Source organism: Somniosus microcephalus, chromosome 17 (genome assembly GCF_052327205.1).
Source record: "Somniosus microcephalus isolate GS21.2 chromosome 17, FLI_Smic_1.0, whole genome shotgun sequence".
Lineage (NCBI taxonomy): Eukaryota > Metazoa > Chordata > Chondrichthyes > Squaliformes > Somniosidae > Somniosus > Somniosus microcephalus.
This window is the reverse complement of record NC_141003.1, coordinates 22,875,415-22,890,349: the sequence shown is the minus strand read 5'-3', so window position 1 is coordinate 22,890,349 and position 14,935 is coordinate 22,875,415. Positions and strand designations below refer to the sequence as shown.

The 14,935-nt window shown below is 48.0% G+C and overlaps 1 protein-coding gene across 3 annotated transcripts in view; it reads left to right on the top strand.

The window, feature by feature from the left end:
• Positions 1-14,935, top strand: part of LOC147105566 (phosphatidylinositol 3-kinase C2 domain-containing subunit gamma-like) — a 238,025-nt gene that overhangs the window by 51,091 nt on the left and 171,999 nt on the right. For all 3 annotated transcript variants that reach the window (XM_086010053.1, XM_086010054.1, XM_086010055.1), the window contains exons 5-8: positions 8,415-8,529; positions 11,169-11,280; positions 11,449-11,528; positions 12,739-12,802. In XM_086010053.1, coding sequence (XP_085866179.1) covers positions 8,415-8,529; positions 11,169-11,280; positions 11,449-11,528; positions 12,739-12,802 — 371 coding nt within the window. The remainder of the gene's footprint in view (positions 1-8,414; positions 8,530-11,168; positions 11,281-11,448; positions 11,529-12,738; positions 12,803-14,935) is intronic.

Here is a 14,935-nt window from a genome sequence, read left to right as displayed (position 1 = left end):
GTACAGCGTCAAGTGAAGTAAATCTGGCCATGGTGAGGCCATCCCTGGCGTCCCGGGCAGCAATGTGGTCTGGGGCTGATGCCATCTGTCCTGTGCAGCATCAGGTGATCGCGGAGAAGGTTGGTGTTGTTGTTGGTATTGCTGGCGTGGCTGGTGTTGGGGCTGATTATGGTGGGATTCTGAGGACCAAGGTGAGAGAGTTTCAAGGGAACCCATGCTGATGGAATAGATGGCAGATGAAGTAGAGATGACAGAAGCGATCTGTCAGTGGTGAGAGAGGTAATGAGGTCAGACTGCATGGAGACTTGTGTAAAGACTTGCAGCATCCTGAATCTGTAGTGGAAATGCAGTTTAGAGAAGTTAGTGGTTAAGGGAACATGTCTCAATCAGCTGGGAGTTTTTACTTTACATTTGAAGCTGTCAACTCATCAGCTGTTTCAATGGCCACTGACCTCCCGCCTCAGCTTCACAGACGAGGTCTGGGCACAGCAGGAAACTGGTGGGCGAGCTGTCAAATCCAAAAAGCTGGGGAAAAAAGCACTGTTAAGTGGCTGTAAACAAGTCACTATTGATTTTAATTGCCTCCCCCGCCGCTGCCTGTCGGGTCTGCTCGGCGCTGGCAGACCCGACATCGGGAAAGTCCAGTGTGCGCATTTTGACAGCGGGTTCCTGACCCGCTGTCAATCATTTTAAATTTAATAGCTGACCCACCACCTATCCCACCCACTGAGTGCCGGCAAAATTCCGGCCTAAGACAAGTTGAGGAGTAACTCTGCCTCCGTCAGTTAAAAAAACTCAGGTAGAAAGACTTGGTGTATGACTTGCTGATGAAATTAGCATTTTTCTATATTATGGCTTTATATATTTTCTAACTTAATCCCTACTTAGGGAAGTCTGGTCCTGTCTGGAGAGACATGAAGGCAGCTCACATGACTTAACGTGGAGTATTAAAGTGAGAGTCTTCATTAAACCTGAACAAACACACAGTAAAATGGCTTAACTTTGGAACTACGTGAGTGTTAGAAACAGAATGCACTACAGTGAATTGTGATTTGAATTCCTTCCATGAGGCACTATTTGGGACTCGGTTGCTCAGTACTGTCGATCTTCTGAAACTAAAAATGTTGTGCGATCGTGGAGTCTTGTTCACCCCTAGGCTGAGCTTCAAATCCCACATCTATTTACCCAGACTGCCTATTTCCACCTCCTCAACATCGCTCGCCTCTGTCCCTTCCATTACACTTCATCCCAGTCTTTGTCACCTCCATGTTCAATGCTGCCCCAAATCATGGCCCCACCCCCACCCCAGGCATATTTCAGCTCATTCACAACTCTGCTGCCCGGATCCTACCCCATACTAAGTCTCGCTCACCTATCGCTGTGGTCCTCACTAACCTCTACTGGCACCCCGTTCTACAATGTGTTGACTTCAAAATCTTTGTCCTCATCTACAAATCCTTCCTGCTTTTGCTCTACCTCTGCAGCCTCCTCTGTCTCTACAGTCAGTTTGCACCCTCTGCTCTCCTGAGCTCGGCCTACTCTGGGCATTTTATCCCCAGACCCTGCCCTTTCCATCCAGCATCAGTGACAGCATCTTTGCCCATCACAGCCCTGCATTCTGGAGTTCTTTTCTAAAGCCCTCCACTTTGCTATACCTCTCCCCTCCTCAAAACTTAGCTCTTCGATGAATTTAAAATGTAAACTGAAGAACAGCAGAGAGTTGAGCCCAGACCAACAGAGCAGCAGGACAAGGAGCCCAGACCAACAGAGCAGCAAGGAGTGAAGCCAAGACCAACAGAGCAGCAAGACAAGGAGCCCAGAGCAGCAGGACAAGGAGCCCAGACCAACAGAGCAGCAAGGAGTGAAGCCAAGACCAACAGAGCAGCAGGGAGTGAAGCCAAGACCAACAGAGCAGCAGGGAGTGAAGCCAAGACCAACAGAGCAGCAGGACAAGGAGCCCAGAGCAGCAGGACAAGGAGCCCAGACCAACAGAGCAGCAAGGAGTGAAGCCAAGACCAACAGAGCAGCAGGACAAGGAGCCCAGAGCAGCAGGACAAGGAGCCCAGACCAACAGAGCAGCAAGGAGTGAAGCCAAGAGCAACAGGGAGCAAAGCCTTCAGTAAAATATTGTCAGGTAGTAGGGCGGGGACCAGACAATCTGTGTTTATTGTATTTGCGTGGGCTCTGACTGTCTACCTTAAGCGACTGGCAGAGTTCAAAGTTAAACTATGGAGGAGTGCTCCGTACAAAACAGTCATTGTAGGAACATAGGAATTGCTAGACAAAAGAAGATCAAGGTCCATCTCGTTCACCTTCTACCACCAGGAAGTCGCTCCATGATACAACAATAATGGAGTTGTTGACTAATCACTAATTGTGTTTAAATAAAGGAGGAACTGCTCGATCCTGCACTGATCTGAAATTCACTGTTGTGCAGTTTCAGGATTATAAAGGATAATTTCATGAATTTGTGCCCCCAGGAATTTTGCCGCCAGGAACACATATTAAGGAATTCAGGCAAGTGCCCAAATTCCCAGTGTGCATCTCAGGCAGTGACGACTCATGTCTGCGACATAATTTTATTAGGTAAGGGTATTATGGGTCAAAGGCAGGTAAATGGTGTTGAGGTGCAGATCAGCAATGATCTAATTGAATGGCGGAACAGTCTTGAGGGGTTGAATGGCCTACACCTGCTCCTAATGTTCCTATGCCAGAAGTGCAAATAGTTGATGATATAATTCAATATCGCTGTGTGGCCTCATTTCATTCAGTTACTGTTTTGTGTGTTTGATTTTATCATCAGCTATAAAGGCAGTCGGCTGAACAGAATACTGATTCCTGTCAATATTTCTGTTCATTGACTAGATTTTCTACCTACATTCAGGCCAGTTATAGTGATGGAGCGGGCCTTTTCACAAGTACAGAAAAGGCTAAAGGGCAAATCTAATCAAGGTTTTCAAAATTACTAAAGGCTTTGAGAGGGTAAAATAGTGAAGGTGTGACGGAGCCACCAAAGGACTCAGATCGTTTGTACATAATTCCTCTAGCAACATGTTAGATACAGTCTGAGTCTGTATCTTTATTTATGCTGTTTAACTGTACAGAGTGTGGTTGCTTTAACAGCGCGGTTAAAACGTGATGACGTCACGCCGTTCATCATGTGATCCCCGACTGGCGGGAAAACGTGATGACGTCATGATGTCAGCCACAGGACTGCAGGGGCAGTCCTCGTGGAGCCTCAGAGAGAGCAGACCTACATTCGATGTTATCCTGCAGTTTATTGTTAAAGCCTGTTTGTTTCATTAAAGTTCATTTTGTTTGATCGCCTGAGTAGAACTCAGTCTTTTAGTTAGGAACCCACGTTCCTACATTGGTGACCCCGACTTTCGTGAACAGTTTTCGCGGAAGACCTTCAGCATGGACGCGAACGCCGTGACTCTGAAACTGCCACAGTTCTGGGAGCAACAACCAGACGCCTGGTTTATCCAGGCTGAAGCCCAGTTCGCCATCAGGAACATCGTCGCGGATCAGACCCGTTAATCCTACGTGGTCTCCGCCCTCGATAGCGCAACTGCCTCGCGGATCGTCAGCCTCCTCGGTAGCCCTCCTACTGACAGCAAGTATGATACGTTAAAGGCGCGGTTGCTACAGGTCTTCGGGCTCTCGAAGTCAGAACGTGCTCACCGGCTCCTCACGATGCCTGGCCTTGGGGACTCCAAACCATCCGAGCTCATGAGCCAAATGCTCACGCTCTTGGGTGCCGAACCGGAATGCTTCCTCTTCCGGGAGCTATTCCTCTGCCAACTGCCGGAGCAGGTACAGGCTGCCCTAGCCAGATCCGAGATTACAGACTGCACCGAGCTTGCTGCCAAAGCAGATAAGATTTTCATAGTAACCCAGCAGTGCTGCGCGGCCACGAGGCGCCCATCCCCTATAGACGCGGTTCCAGCTCCTCCTGCAGCGGGCTGGTGCTCCTACCACGCCAGTTTTGGCACGAAAGCACGACACTGCCGCTCTCCCTGCAGCTTTTCGCCCAAAAACAAAACAAAGCTCCTGCAGCGTTCCTGGCGAAGGAAGACCGGGTCTAACGGGCGCTCCGCGGTTGCGATGGCCGTCGGATCTATGGGGAAACTTCTTTACATCACCGATTCTCTTTCGGGTCGACGTTTCCTTTTGACACCGGGGCGCAGTGTAGCATCCTCCCTGCGTCGAATCTCGATGTGCAAGCTGGGAACCACGGTTTTTCCCTCGTGGCGGCTAATGGCGCAGCAATTCGAACTTTCCGAAAGCGGCGGGTCCAAGTCTGTTTCGGCGGTCAGCGTTTCCATTGGGAATTCGGCACGGCCACAGTCTCGCAGGCCATCCTAGGGACAGATTTTCTGTGTGCCAACGGCCTCCTCGTCGATGTCCGGCACCGCCGGTTGATCAACGCGGCCACCTTCCACTCGATTCCGTGCTATCACGGTACCACCATGGCGCGCTCTATCGCCTGCGCTTTCCCTTCTCCAGATGACTTCACTCGGCTCCTCGGAGAGTTCCCAGAGCTGACAAGGCCCACTTTCTCCTCCTCGGCCACGAAGCATGGTGTTGAACATCATATCACCACTACTGGCACCCCAGTTTATGCACGGGCTAGAAGGCTCGATTCCGGCAAGCTCGTGGCTGCGAAAGCAGAGTTCGACACGATGGAGCGGCTTGGGATTATTCGCCGGTCAAATAGTCCCTGGTCTTCGCCTCTCCACATTGTTCCGAAACCGGGCGGCGGCTGGCGGCCATGCGGTGACTACCGATGCCTGAACGACGCCACTACTCCTGACCGGTACCCTATCCCGCATATTCAGGATTTCTCGGCCCATTTGGCGGGAAATTCTATCTTTTCTAAAGTCGACCTCGTCCGGGGGTATCACCAGGTTCCTGTGCACCCGCAAGACATCCCGAAAACTGCTGTCATCACCCCTTTCGGCCTCTTTGAGTTCCTGTGGATGCCGTTTGGCTTGAAGAACGCGGCACAGGCTTTCCAGCGCTTAATGGACTCCGTGCTCCGAGACCTAAACTTCATCTTCGTCTACCTTGACGACATTCTCATCACCAGTGCTAGCAAGGAAGAGCACATCTCCCATTTGCGTACCCTCTTTACACGCCTCAGCCAGCACGGTTTAATCATCAACCTGGCCAAGTGCCAGTTCGGCCTGCAGCGGATCGATTTCTTGGGACACCGCATAACATCAGACGGCGCCGTCCCCTTACTGACGAAGGTGGGAGCTGTTACCTCTTTCCCGCGCCCGCCAACCATCAGGGCCCTGCAAGAGCTCCTGGGGATGGTCAACTTTTATCACCGATTCGTCCCTAAGGTAGCTCAGCTAATGCAACCTTTGTACGGGGCCCTCAGGGCAAGTCTGGTAAGGATCCAATCAGCTGGACGGCTGAGATGGACCAGGCGTTCGTCAACACCAAGAGCGCTTTGGCCAACGCAACCATGCTGGCGCACCCACTTCCAGGTGCCACCATCGCCCTTACCACAGACGTGTCAGACTACGCCAGCGGCGCAGTGCAGGAGCAGTGGGCGAGGAGCAGTGGGTGAACGGCACGTGGCAACCGCTGGCATTTTTCAGCTGTCAACTACGGAAAAATAAAAAAAATTACAGCACCTTCGATCGGGAGCTACTGGCCCTTTTCCTAGCCATTTGCCATTTCCGGTTCTTATAGGAAGGACGTCCCTTCACGGCTTTTGTCGACCACAAACCTCTCACGTTCGCCATGGCCAAGATTGCCGAACCGTGGTCCGCTCATCAACAACGTCACCTGACGTTTATTTCTGAATTTACCACGGACATTCAACATGTGTCTGGTAAGGACAACCTGATGGCGGATTGCCTCTCCCATGCGACGGTCCACGCGGTTCATCTGGGGATTGACTACGCCCTCATGGCTGCGGATCAGGCCTCTGACCCAGAGGTCCAATCATACAGAACCGTCCCCTCTAGTTTCCAGGCGACCGACGTCAGTTTCCAGGCTGCAGGCGCCACGCTCCTTTGCGATGTCTCCATGGGCGTTCCCTGACCTATCGTGCCAGTCGCATGGCGCCGGAATGTGTTTGATGCCATACACGGGCTGTCGCACCCTGGTATGAAGGCTTCACAATGGCTAATGTCGGCGAAGTTCGTCTGGAAGGGTATGCACCTCGATGTCCATGACTGGGCCAACACCTGCGTGGTCTGCCAGATGGACAAGGTCCAGGGTCATGTTAAAGCTCCAGTGGCTACGTTCGCCGTTCCGGAGCGTCGTTTCGACCACGTGCATGTGGACCTTGTGGGGCCACTTCCGCCTTCTCATGGTTATACGCATCTCCTCACCATGGTGGACCGCGCTACTAGGTGGCCAGAGGCAATTCCTTTGGTTTCCACCACTTCAGCAGCCGTCGCTAGAGCTTTCATCTCCTGTTGGGTTGCCCGTTTCGGGGTATCGGTGGACATCTCTTCCGACCGTGGGCCACAATTTTCCTCGGAGCTATGGAACGCTGTAGCTCAGGGGCTCGGCACCAAACTTCATCGCACCACCGCCTATCATTCACAGGCGAACGGCCTTTGCGAGCGATTCCACAGGTTGCTTAAAGCCGCCCTTCGGGCCAGTCTTCAAGGTGCAGGATGGGTGGACAGACTCCCATGGGTCCTTTTGGGTCTTCGTACGGCGCCCAAAGAAGACCTGCAATCATCCTCAGCCGAACTCGTTTATGGCCAGCCTCTCCGAGTACATGGGGATTTCCTCCCTTCTCCCACAGAGCCATGGTCTGCCTCCCAGCAACTCGTCAGCCACCAGGAAGCGGCCAGATGCTTCGCTCCGGTGCCTACATCAAATCACGGTTTACAGAGCTCCAACGTGCCAGCAGAGCTGAAGAATGCCGAGTACGTTTTTATCCGGCACGACGCTCACCAGGATCCGCTCAAGCCACCTTACACTGGTCCTTTCCGCGTCATCGAATCAGGAGACCAATCCTTTTCGGTCGACATCGGAGGAAAGCCGGATCACATTTCGGTAGACCGGTTGAAGCCGGCTCACCTGGACCTGGACCGCCCAGTCATCATCGCTCAACCGCCAAAACGTGGCCGACCACCCGCAGCCGCCGTGCCAGATCAACCACAGCCGCCTGCCAACTCGACCACACTCGCCGCGCCAGCTCAACCACAACCGCCCGCCAGCTCGACCACCGTCCATCAGCTTCCTCTGCCAGGCTACTGAAGTCGCTCGGACAGACTTGTCAGGCCTCCTCGACGTCTCACTTTTGCGGTTAAAGACAATTCTGGGGGGGCGCATGCGGCGGAGCCACCAAAGGACTCGGATCGTTTGTACATAATTCCTTTAACAACATGTTAGCTACAGTCTGAGTCTGTATCTTTATTTATGCTGTTTAACTGTACAGAGTGTGGTTACTTTAACAGCGCGGCTAAAACGTGATGTCGTCACGCCGTTCATCACGTGATCCCTGACTGGCAGGAAAACGTGATGACATCAGCCACAGGACTGCAGGGGCAGTCCTCGTGGAGCCTCCAGAGAGAGCAGACCTACATTCGATGTTATCCTGCAGTTTATTGTTAAAGCCTGTTTGTTTCATTAAAGTTCATTTTGTTTGATCGCCTGAGTAGAACTCAGTCTTTTAGTTAGGAACCCATGTTCCTTCAAAGGATTGATTCTGTTGGTTGGCAGTTCAGTAACAAGGGTGCATGAATTCAGGATTATCACTCGAAAAATGCAAGCACGCATCGAAGAATTGCGATCTCGCTAATATCTGATGTGCGCACACAGGTAGATCTTGACTTTGTGGGATAGTGTAAAAGAAGTGATAGCGAGTCAGCAGCCCGTTATACATCTCTCCCCATTTTTATTTCCATCAACTTCATTTTACACTATTTGCACAAAGTCAAGATTGACCCCACAGTGCGCAAGATATCTTACCAGAGGCGAGGACTCAGAAAATCTACCTTTATAACTAAATTTAAAAGTGAATTGAAAAATTAGTTGAAAAGAGCGAATTTAAAAAGGTTTCGGGGTAAACGGCTCCAGTTGAAGAGCTAACACTGGCACAGCCCTGATGGTCAAAATGGCCTCCTCATTTCATTCCAAACTAATTACACCGGTTAAGAATTTAGTACGAATTGCTCCTTTTTCACCATGTCCGCAGCTCAAATTCCGCCCAGTCACCACTCGGGTTATGTCAGTTTGTACCCGCCATCTACCAGATGAGAGCAAGTTAAAAATAATACAAAAGCATTTTTGCACAAATTCCATCGGCAGTGCAAGAAGTTATATGATGAGAACATTTTCTATCAGTGGACAAGAATGTTGTCCAAAAAAACAATAATGGGAACCGTTCGACTGTGCTGGCACATTTGTTAAATCCTGTTCTCTGATCTTTCCAGCTGGCTCCACTGTCGAGGAACTCATTCACAGGATCTTATACGACGCACGGCAAAGTTCAGAAGCCAGGAGTGATTATGTTTTAAAGCTCTGTGACGCTGAAGAGGTTTTGCAGAAGTAAGTTGTTTGTGCACTGCTCGTTCATTGCTGCCTGATTAAATTAAAATGTATTTACTTGAAAATTTCAGACAAAGGGTAGCAGAAATCTGAAATTCTCTGCTCCCAAAAGCCTGTGGATGCTGGGAAAATGGGAGCTTGCAAGACTGAGATTGATAGATTTTTATTAGGTAAGGATATGGAGCAAAGGCGGATGGATTGAGTTGAGGTGCAGATCAGCCGTGGTCTAATTGAATGGCTCGAGGGGCTGAATAGCTGACTTCTGTTCCTAAACTGCTTTCAATTTTAAAGGATAGAAAGTTGCTGTCACTTACATCAAACAGCTCTGGCTTAATAACCAGAGAACGGAGCCCATGTGGGGGAACGGCTCCTGTCTGGTGGGTTTGGACTGTACACTGAACAAACCAGGACCTGTATCTACACCCTGTGTGTATATATATATATATATATATATATAGACACACACACACACACACACTTCATTCCAAGAACAAGTAAGATTTCATTTCCGGCTGAACAAACTCCTAATTAAGTTACTAGTAAATCCAAATGGGAAGTGGTTCTGTTCAATTTGAGATGAAGCTTGAATATTCCACTGAATTTCCCTATGCTCATAAAAAAACATTGAACCTCTTTTTTTCTAATTGTTTTCCTTCAGCAAAAGGGTTGTCATCTGATGAGTAATGTTAATTTGTGTACTTGGAGAGAATGAAACAAAATGTAGCAGCTTGGTTTGTGTAGAGGCTCTGACCTCTTTAGTGGAGCATTGATCACAGGAGGAGCTATCAGGTTTATTGCTTTCACTCCTCCTAGCAGCTTAATACTGGCTTCAATATATTGTAGGTAGTTTAATTTTGTGGTTTTGGCAAGTGTAGCATTCCAGAACTTTTTTGCTAATTAATTCTCGGGACTTGGGCGCCGCTCGCAAGAACGGCATTTATTGGCCATCCCTAGTTGCCCTGTGAAGGTGGTGGGACAACGGAGTGGCTTGCTCGACCACTTCAGGGGCCAGTTAAGAATCACCCACGCTGGTGAGGGACTGGAGTCACATATAGGCCAGACCGGGTAAGGACAGCAGGTTTCCTTCTCTAAAGGGCGTTACTGAACCAGTTGGGTTGCCAACTGTGCTGCCTGCTGCCTTATCTGTTGGTTCCTGTGCAGGAAAGTGGTGCTCAGCAATAATAGTTGTCCCAGCATTTTGCTGTCCTGTACAACAGGCTGCAAAGCAGAATTTCCCCATGGCGATCCTCCAGCCTATTGCACAGCTGAGTGGTTTACAGAAAGCCTTTGAAGTGTCCTTAGCAGGTTTGAAAGTCCTTTCATGGAAGGTAGAAATGGGGATGGCCAAATGGATAAACACCACTTGAATAACTGAAACCAGGGACAAATGAGTAAAGATACTGGGGAGACTGCCAAAGATGCCAACCCCAATGGATACCAGCCCTCCTGTTGGCCTTTCAAATTGAGATTCCTTGGGACTGACCATATTAGAAGAGAATCTATGATTTTCTGCCAAAAGATTTAGTTTGATTTCCTAGAAGTTCCTGTTTGTTCTATAACCAGCGGGCAGGGGTGTAGGTGTTTCCGCTGGGTTTTTTTTTCCTGAAACTTAGTTAAGAACTGAAAACAGTCAACACACTCAACCACCACAGTCGGGATACGAACACTAGCACCCGTTGTGGATGAGTCAGAGAAGGTGCCATCGTCCGATGTTGGTAAGATTTTGGCACATTGTTCCTCGGGGGGGGCGGCCATGCATTGGCTTCTGCCGCTGCCACCACAGCTGCGCAGCGTACAAACGTTTTACACAACTCCGCCCATGTCGTCAGCAGGGATGTGCTTTTAAACTGTGGAAACATTTGCCTTGATAACAAGTGATTGATGGATAGTGTCAAAGCAACGGGCATAGCACTGCAATGACACTCCAACGTATCCCATAATGACACCGCATTCGCCAGAGGTGCTCCTTGTTGGCCACCATGGTTAATAGCATTTAAAACCGATGGGCTGAAGGATCATGGGAAACCTTTCTTCAGCCAAACAGCATTCCAATAAACTCTTGTGAAAGAGCAGGAAGTTCAGGAAGCATGCAGCAGGGCCATTCAGAATGTCGCTGGTGGCGACCAGGTGCACTGGTGATCCCAAGTTATTTCTGGAAGGGGCCCCCTTTGACGTTTGCCTGCACAAGAGTTCAGGCAGCGACAGCATCTGAACTTACTACCTGCCGTGATGCTTATAATAACCGCATCAATGCTTTGGAGCCTTGAGGCTCTTCCAGAACAGAACAGTTGACTTGATCGGTGCTTCTTCATTTTGGGCTCGATATCCGACCCCTCCATCACCGGCACACTGTTGATGCAATAGGTACGATCTACAGGCTGCACTGCAGCAACTCACCAAAGTTACATCTTTGGAAAAGAAGTGTGGCTCAATGTTTTCCAACAAACACTATGTGGAATTGAATCTGAAATTCAAGTGTCAATTCCTGCTCTTTCCCTCACCACCCTACTTAAATAGTAGTGTTGTTTGGGCAAATGAAGTATTTGCTGGTGGCATAAAGGATTTATGTGATTATATGCATCAGTTTTTCACATGCAAAATAGGTTATTACTATATATAATTTAATCTTCTTGGTGTAGTCCTTGTACTTTAGGGAGTCATGAGTGCCTACAGCATTATCAGAAGCTGAGCAATGACATCAGGCTTCAGCTACTTAGACACAGTGATCTTCAACGGGTGTTGGCTCGAACTGTAAGTGATCATTTTGCTCAGAACTTTGTTCGCATTGCACTTTTATTCTTTGAGGCAAAGGCCCAACATATTAATGCTCTTTCTTTACCATTAATCCTAATGTCAACATTGGATCTAAGTAAATCGTAGCCTACTAAATTATCCTAAATGGTTGATTGCCCTGAACAGGTGGGAGATGACCAGAGTCCGTCCACTCTTCATCAATCAGTAGCCACAGAAAATGGTGCATGTAAAGTGAGCCTATCTAGGTAAGAACTGTCTACTGAGATTTTTGACCCTAAATATTAATGTGAATGATGTTCAGCATTGTTTTCAAGCTTAATATAAAGGCTAGATAAAACATTTGTGGAAGAATAGCTAAACTATCATGAAATATAAAAAAGAAACTCAACAGGCTCTGCTTTGTACAATTACTTTTGGCTACTAGCATCTTCTGTGCAGGTTTTCTGTTGCCTCCCTAAAAACAACAGTCTTCTTGTATTCTACATTTATAGTTTGCCCAATAGGTATGTGACTGAGGGAGGCTCTTATAGATGACAGGACTTCACCATCGTTTTCCTATCCGCAATGTTGCCTGGTATAGGAAAGTTCATGATGATCTTTTATCCTTCTCCCCCGCAACCCCCAACCCCTTCCAATTTCATCTCCACCTTTCTGAAGCAGTGACTTACACTGGGTTGTGTTCCCACTGGGACAGCAACCCTCGAAGCTTTTGCCCAAGTTACAGTTCTTAATCTGTAAGCTAGGACAGCTAGTGTCAGCAGGCTTCTACGTCTCCACAAGAGTTACAATCAGACCCCAACCCTTGTCCCACTCCAATCCCGCCTCCCAGCGCTCACCTGAGGGTCGCTGCCAGCAAAGCAGGTGACCCAACATTGATGTCTTTGTTCGGACAACCTGGCTGTGGAGGCGTGACCAGCGGCGGCAGCTCACACCAAGTATGTTAATGAGGCCCGAGGACCAATTTCCATTGATCCTCGGGCCTCTCGGTTCGCGTGTGCGCTGGTCACACAGGGCCGAGTCTGGGCCAAGGCCAATTTCTAGGCCCCTGTATCCTAACGGAGTTTTTATACCCAACACCAGTTTCCATTTTGAAATTTGATAAGGAAAGACAGCTTCCATTTTAACTCCAGCTACTGTAATACATGACATAAAGATTGAAGTTGCCTTAATTTGCCACATTCCAAATGGTTTAGCTATGATTTCAATGCGACTTTTACCTTTACAATCCTTTATCTAAATCTTCAAAAGCATCTGCAGTAAATAATATTTTGTGAGGTAGCCTGACGAAAAATGCAGCAGCTATTTATATATGTAAAGGTTAGTTCGGTGAAGATTTCTTTTTCCTAGCTTTAATCGCTTTAAATTTCACGACATTTAATAAAACGCTATCAGTTTGTGCTTCTGTGCTGTGAATAGCCTTTGCAGTGCGTAATGATTCAAATCTTCTTTCCACAGGAAAGTCCTGAGTTCAAAGCTCAATAGCTATCACCATGAGGCAAACAGTTTATTATCCAGTCAGGTATGATGGGAGAATGTGAAGCAGCCTATGTGTGCAGTTGTTAAGCTAATTTGAAATAACAATGCAATCGAAGCAAAATGTCTTCTTAATTCGTCCATCCTCATTAAGCAAGCTCTGTATGCATGCAGAATAATCTGATGTCTGACCAAATGGTCCTTCTAAATTAATACTTAATAACATAGAGAGCCTATAATTGCCATGTACTGAATCTTGAATAAGATTATTCAATTGCTAGAAGATACTGAAATTTAAATGACTTCAGCAGCATGAAGGCGGAACTGTGGGCCGAGATTTTTTTAATGTAGCGCTGGCTCGGATAGCTGTGTGTCCAATACTTGAATGTATTGTTACTCTGTGTTGCATTTTGCTTTTGCACAAATGTGCACTACATGCATTTAAGCAGCATCTTCGGAGCATGAGGGCTGAAGCGTCGTAGTACATGGAACTTGTAGCTCAACAGAAAGAATAGATGCCATGAGCACTGATGCCCTAGGGAGCAATTATCAGTCCGTGCCTAGGAGGGGATTTATGTTTTTCCATTTCAGAATGGAAAGGGCAATCTAATGAAAACAAGCCAGTACTGCATTCCACTCACACTCGCATGTGTTTTCTCTTCTTATTTAGCCATATTCCATGCAATGGGAGGTGGCCTGTCATTACAGCGCATTCACACTGCCAGTTGAGCATTAGTGCAGTGTGGTTTTGCCTTGGCTCAGTGGTAGCCCTCTCATGTCAGAGTCATGGGTTCAAGCCCCACTCCAGAGACTCAAGTGCATTATCTAGGCTGACACTCCAGTGCAGTACTGTGGGAGTGCTGGACTGTTGGAGATGTCGTCTTTCAGATGAAACATTAACCCGAGGCCCCGTCTGCCATCTCAGATAGATGTAAACTATCCCATGGCACTATTTGGAAAACAGGGAAGTTCTCCCAGTGTCCTGAACAATACTTATTGTAAAGTCCGCGCCTCAATAATACACGGACTTCGGGAGAACAGTTTAACAGGTACTTTACTGAACAGGAGACAGCGTCAGCCTGAAAATACAGAAGCCTGCTAGGGCCTTTTATACAGGGGTGGTCACTGCTGGTACTGCAGTCTAAAACCAGTTATTCCCTTAAAGGTACATACACAACAATTCCTCCCCTTTTAGATAAACAGTACATAACATTCATTTAACAACTAAATAATTAATTACAATTTTCTCGGTACTATATACATCAACTGAAATAGTCATTTATAAGTTCAGTCTTTGAGGAGGCTTCCTGATCCGGACTGGATAGCGCCTTTCTCGAGTATCCTGTTCTTGCGGTGGAGTCGATTCTGGCTCATTGTCATTGGTTGGTTCGTCAGCTTCCAATACCCCTGCTTCTGAGGTAGACGCAATCTGTACTTCGGGCTCATTACCAGGTGCACATGCTGGTGGTATAGGTTTGGCTTGTTCCTGTGACTCTAGAACCTGGTCAGCATGGCGTCTCATGATGCTCTCTCCAACGTCCACTGTGTACATTAGTGGTCCCTGCTGTGCGCATATCGTTCCAGGCTGCCATTTTTCTGTTCGGTAGTCGCGGGCCAAGACTGTTTGTCCTATCTTGAAGCTCCTGGTTGGCTTCTCATTTATGTGCTGGAACTGCTTATCCTCAACATCTCGTCTTATGTTTGGTTTGAGCAAATCCAAGCGACATCTTAGTCTTCGGTTGAAAAACAGTACGGCTGGAGTTTGGTTGGTTACTGCATGTGTCGCATTCCGGTAAGCAAACAGGAAGTTATCCACCTTGTGTTGTAGTGGTATGTCGTCATTATACATTGCCTTTATGGCCTTTTTAAAGGTCTGAACAAACCTCTCAGCCAATCCATTTGTGGCTGGATGATATGGGGCAGATGTGTAATGTTTCACCCCATTATTCTTCAGGAACCTCCGGAAATCCTCAGACACAAACTGTGGCCCATTGTCGGAGCAAATCTGTTCTGGCAACCCATCCCTGGCAAAGATGGTCCTTAGGACTGCAATAGTTTTCTGCGTGGTGTTGGAGGACATTTTAATGACCTCTGGCCATTTCGAATGGGCGTCCACAGCGATTAGAAACATTGAGTCCATAAATGGAGCAGCAAAATCAATGTGTACCCATTGCCATGG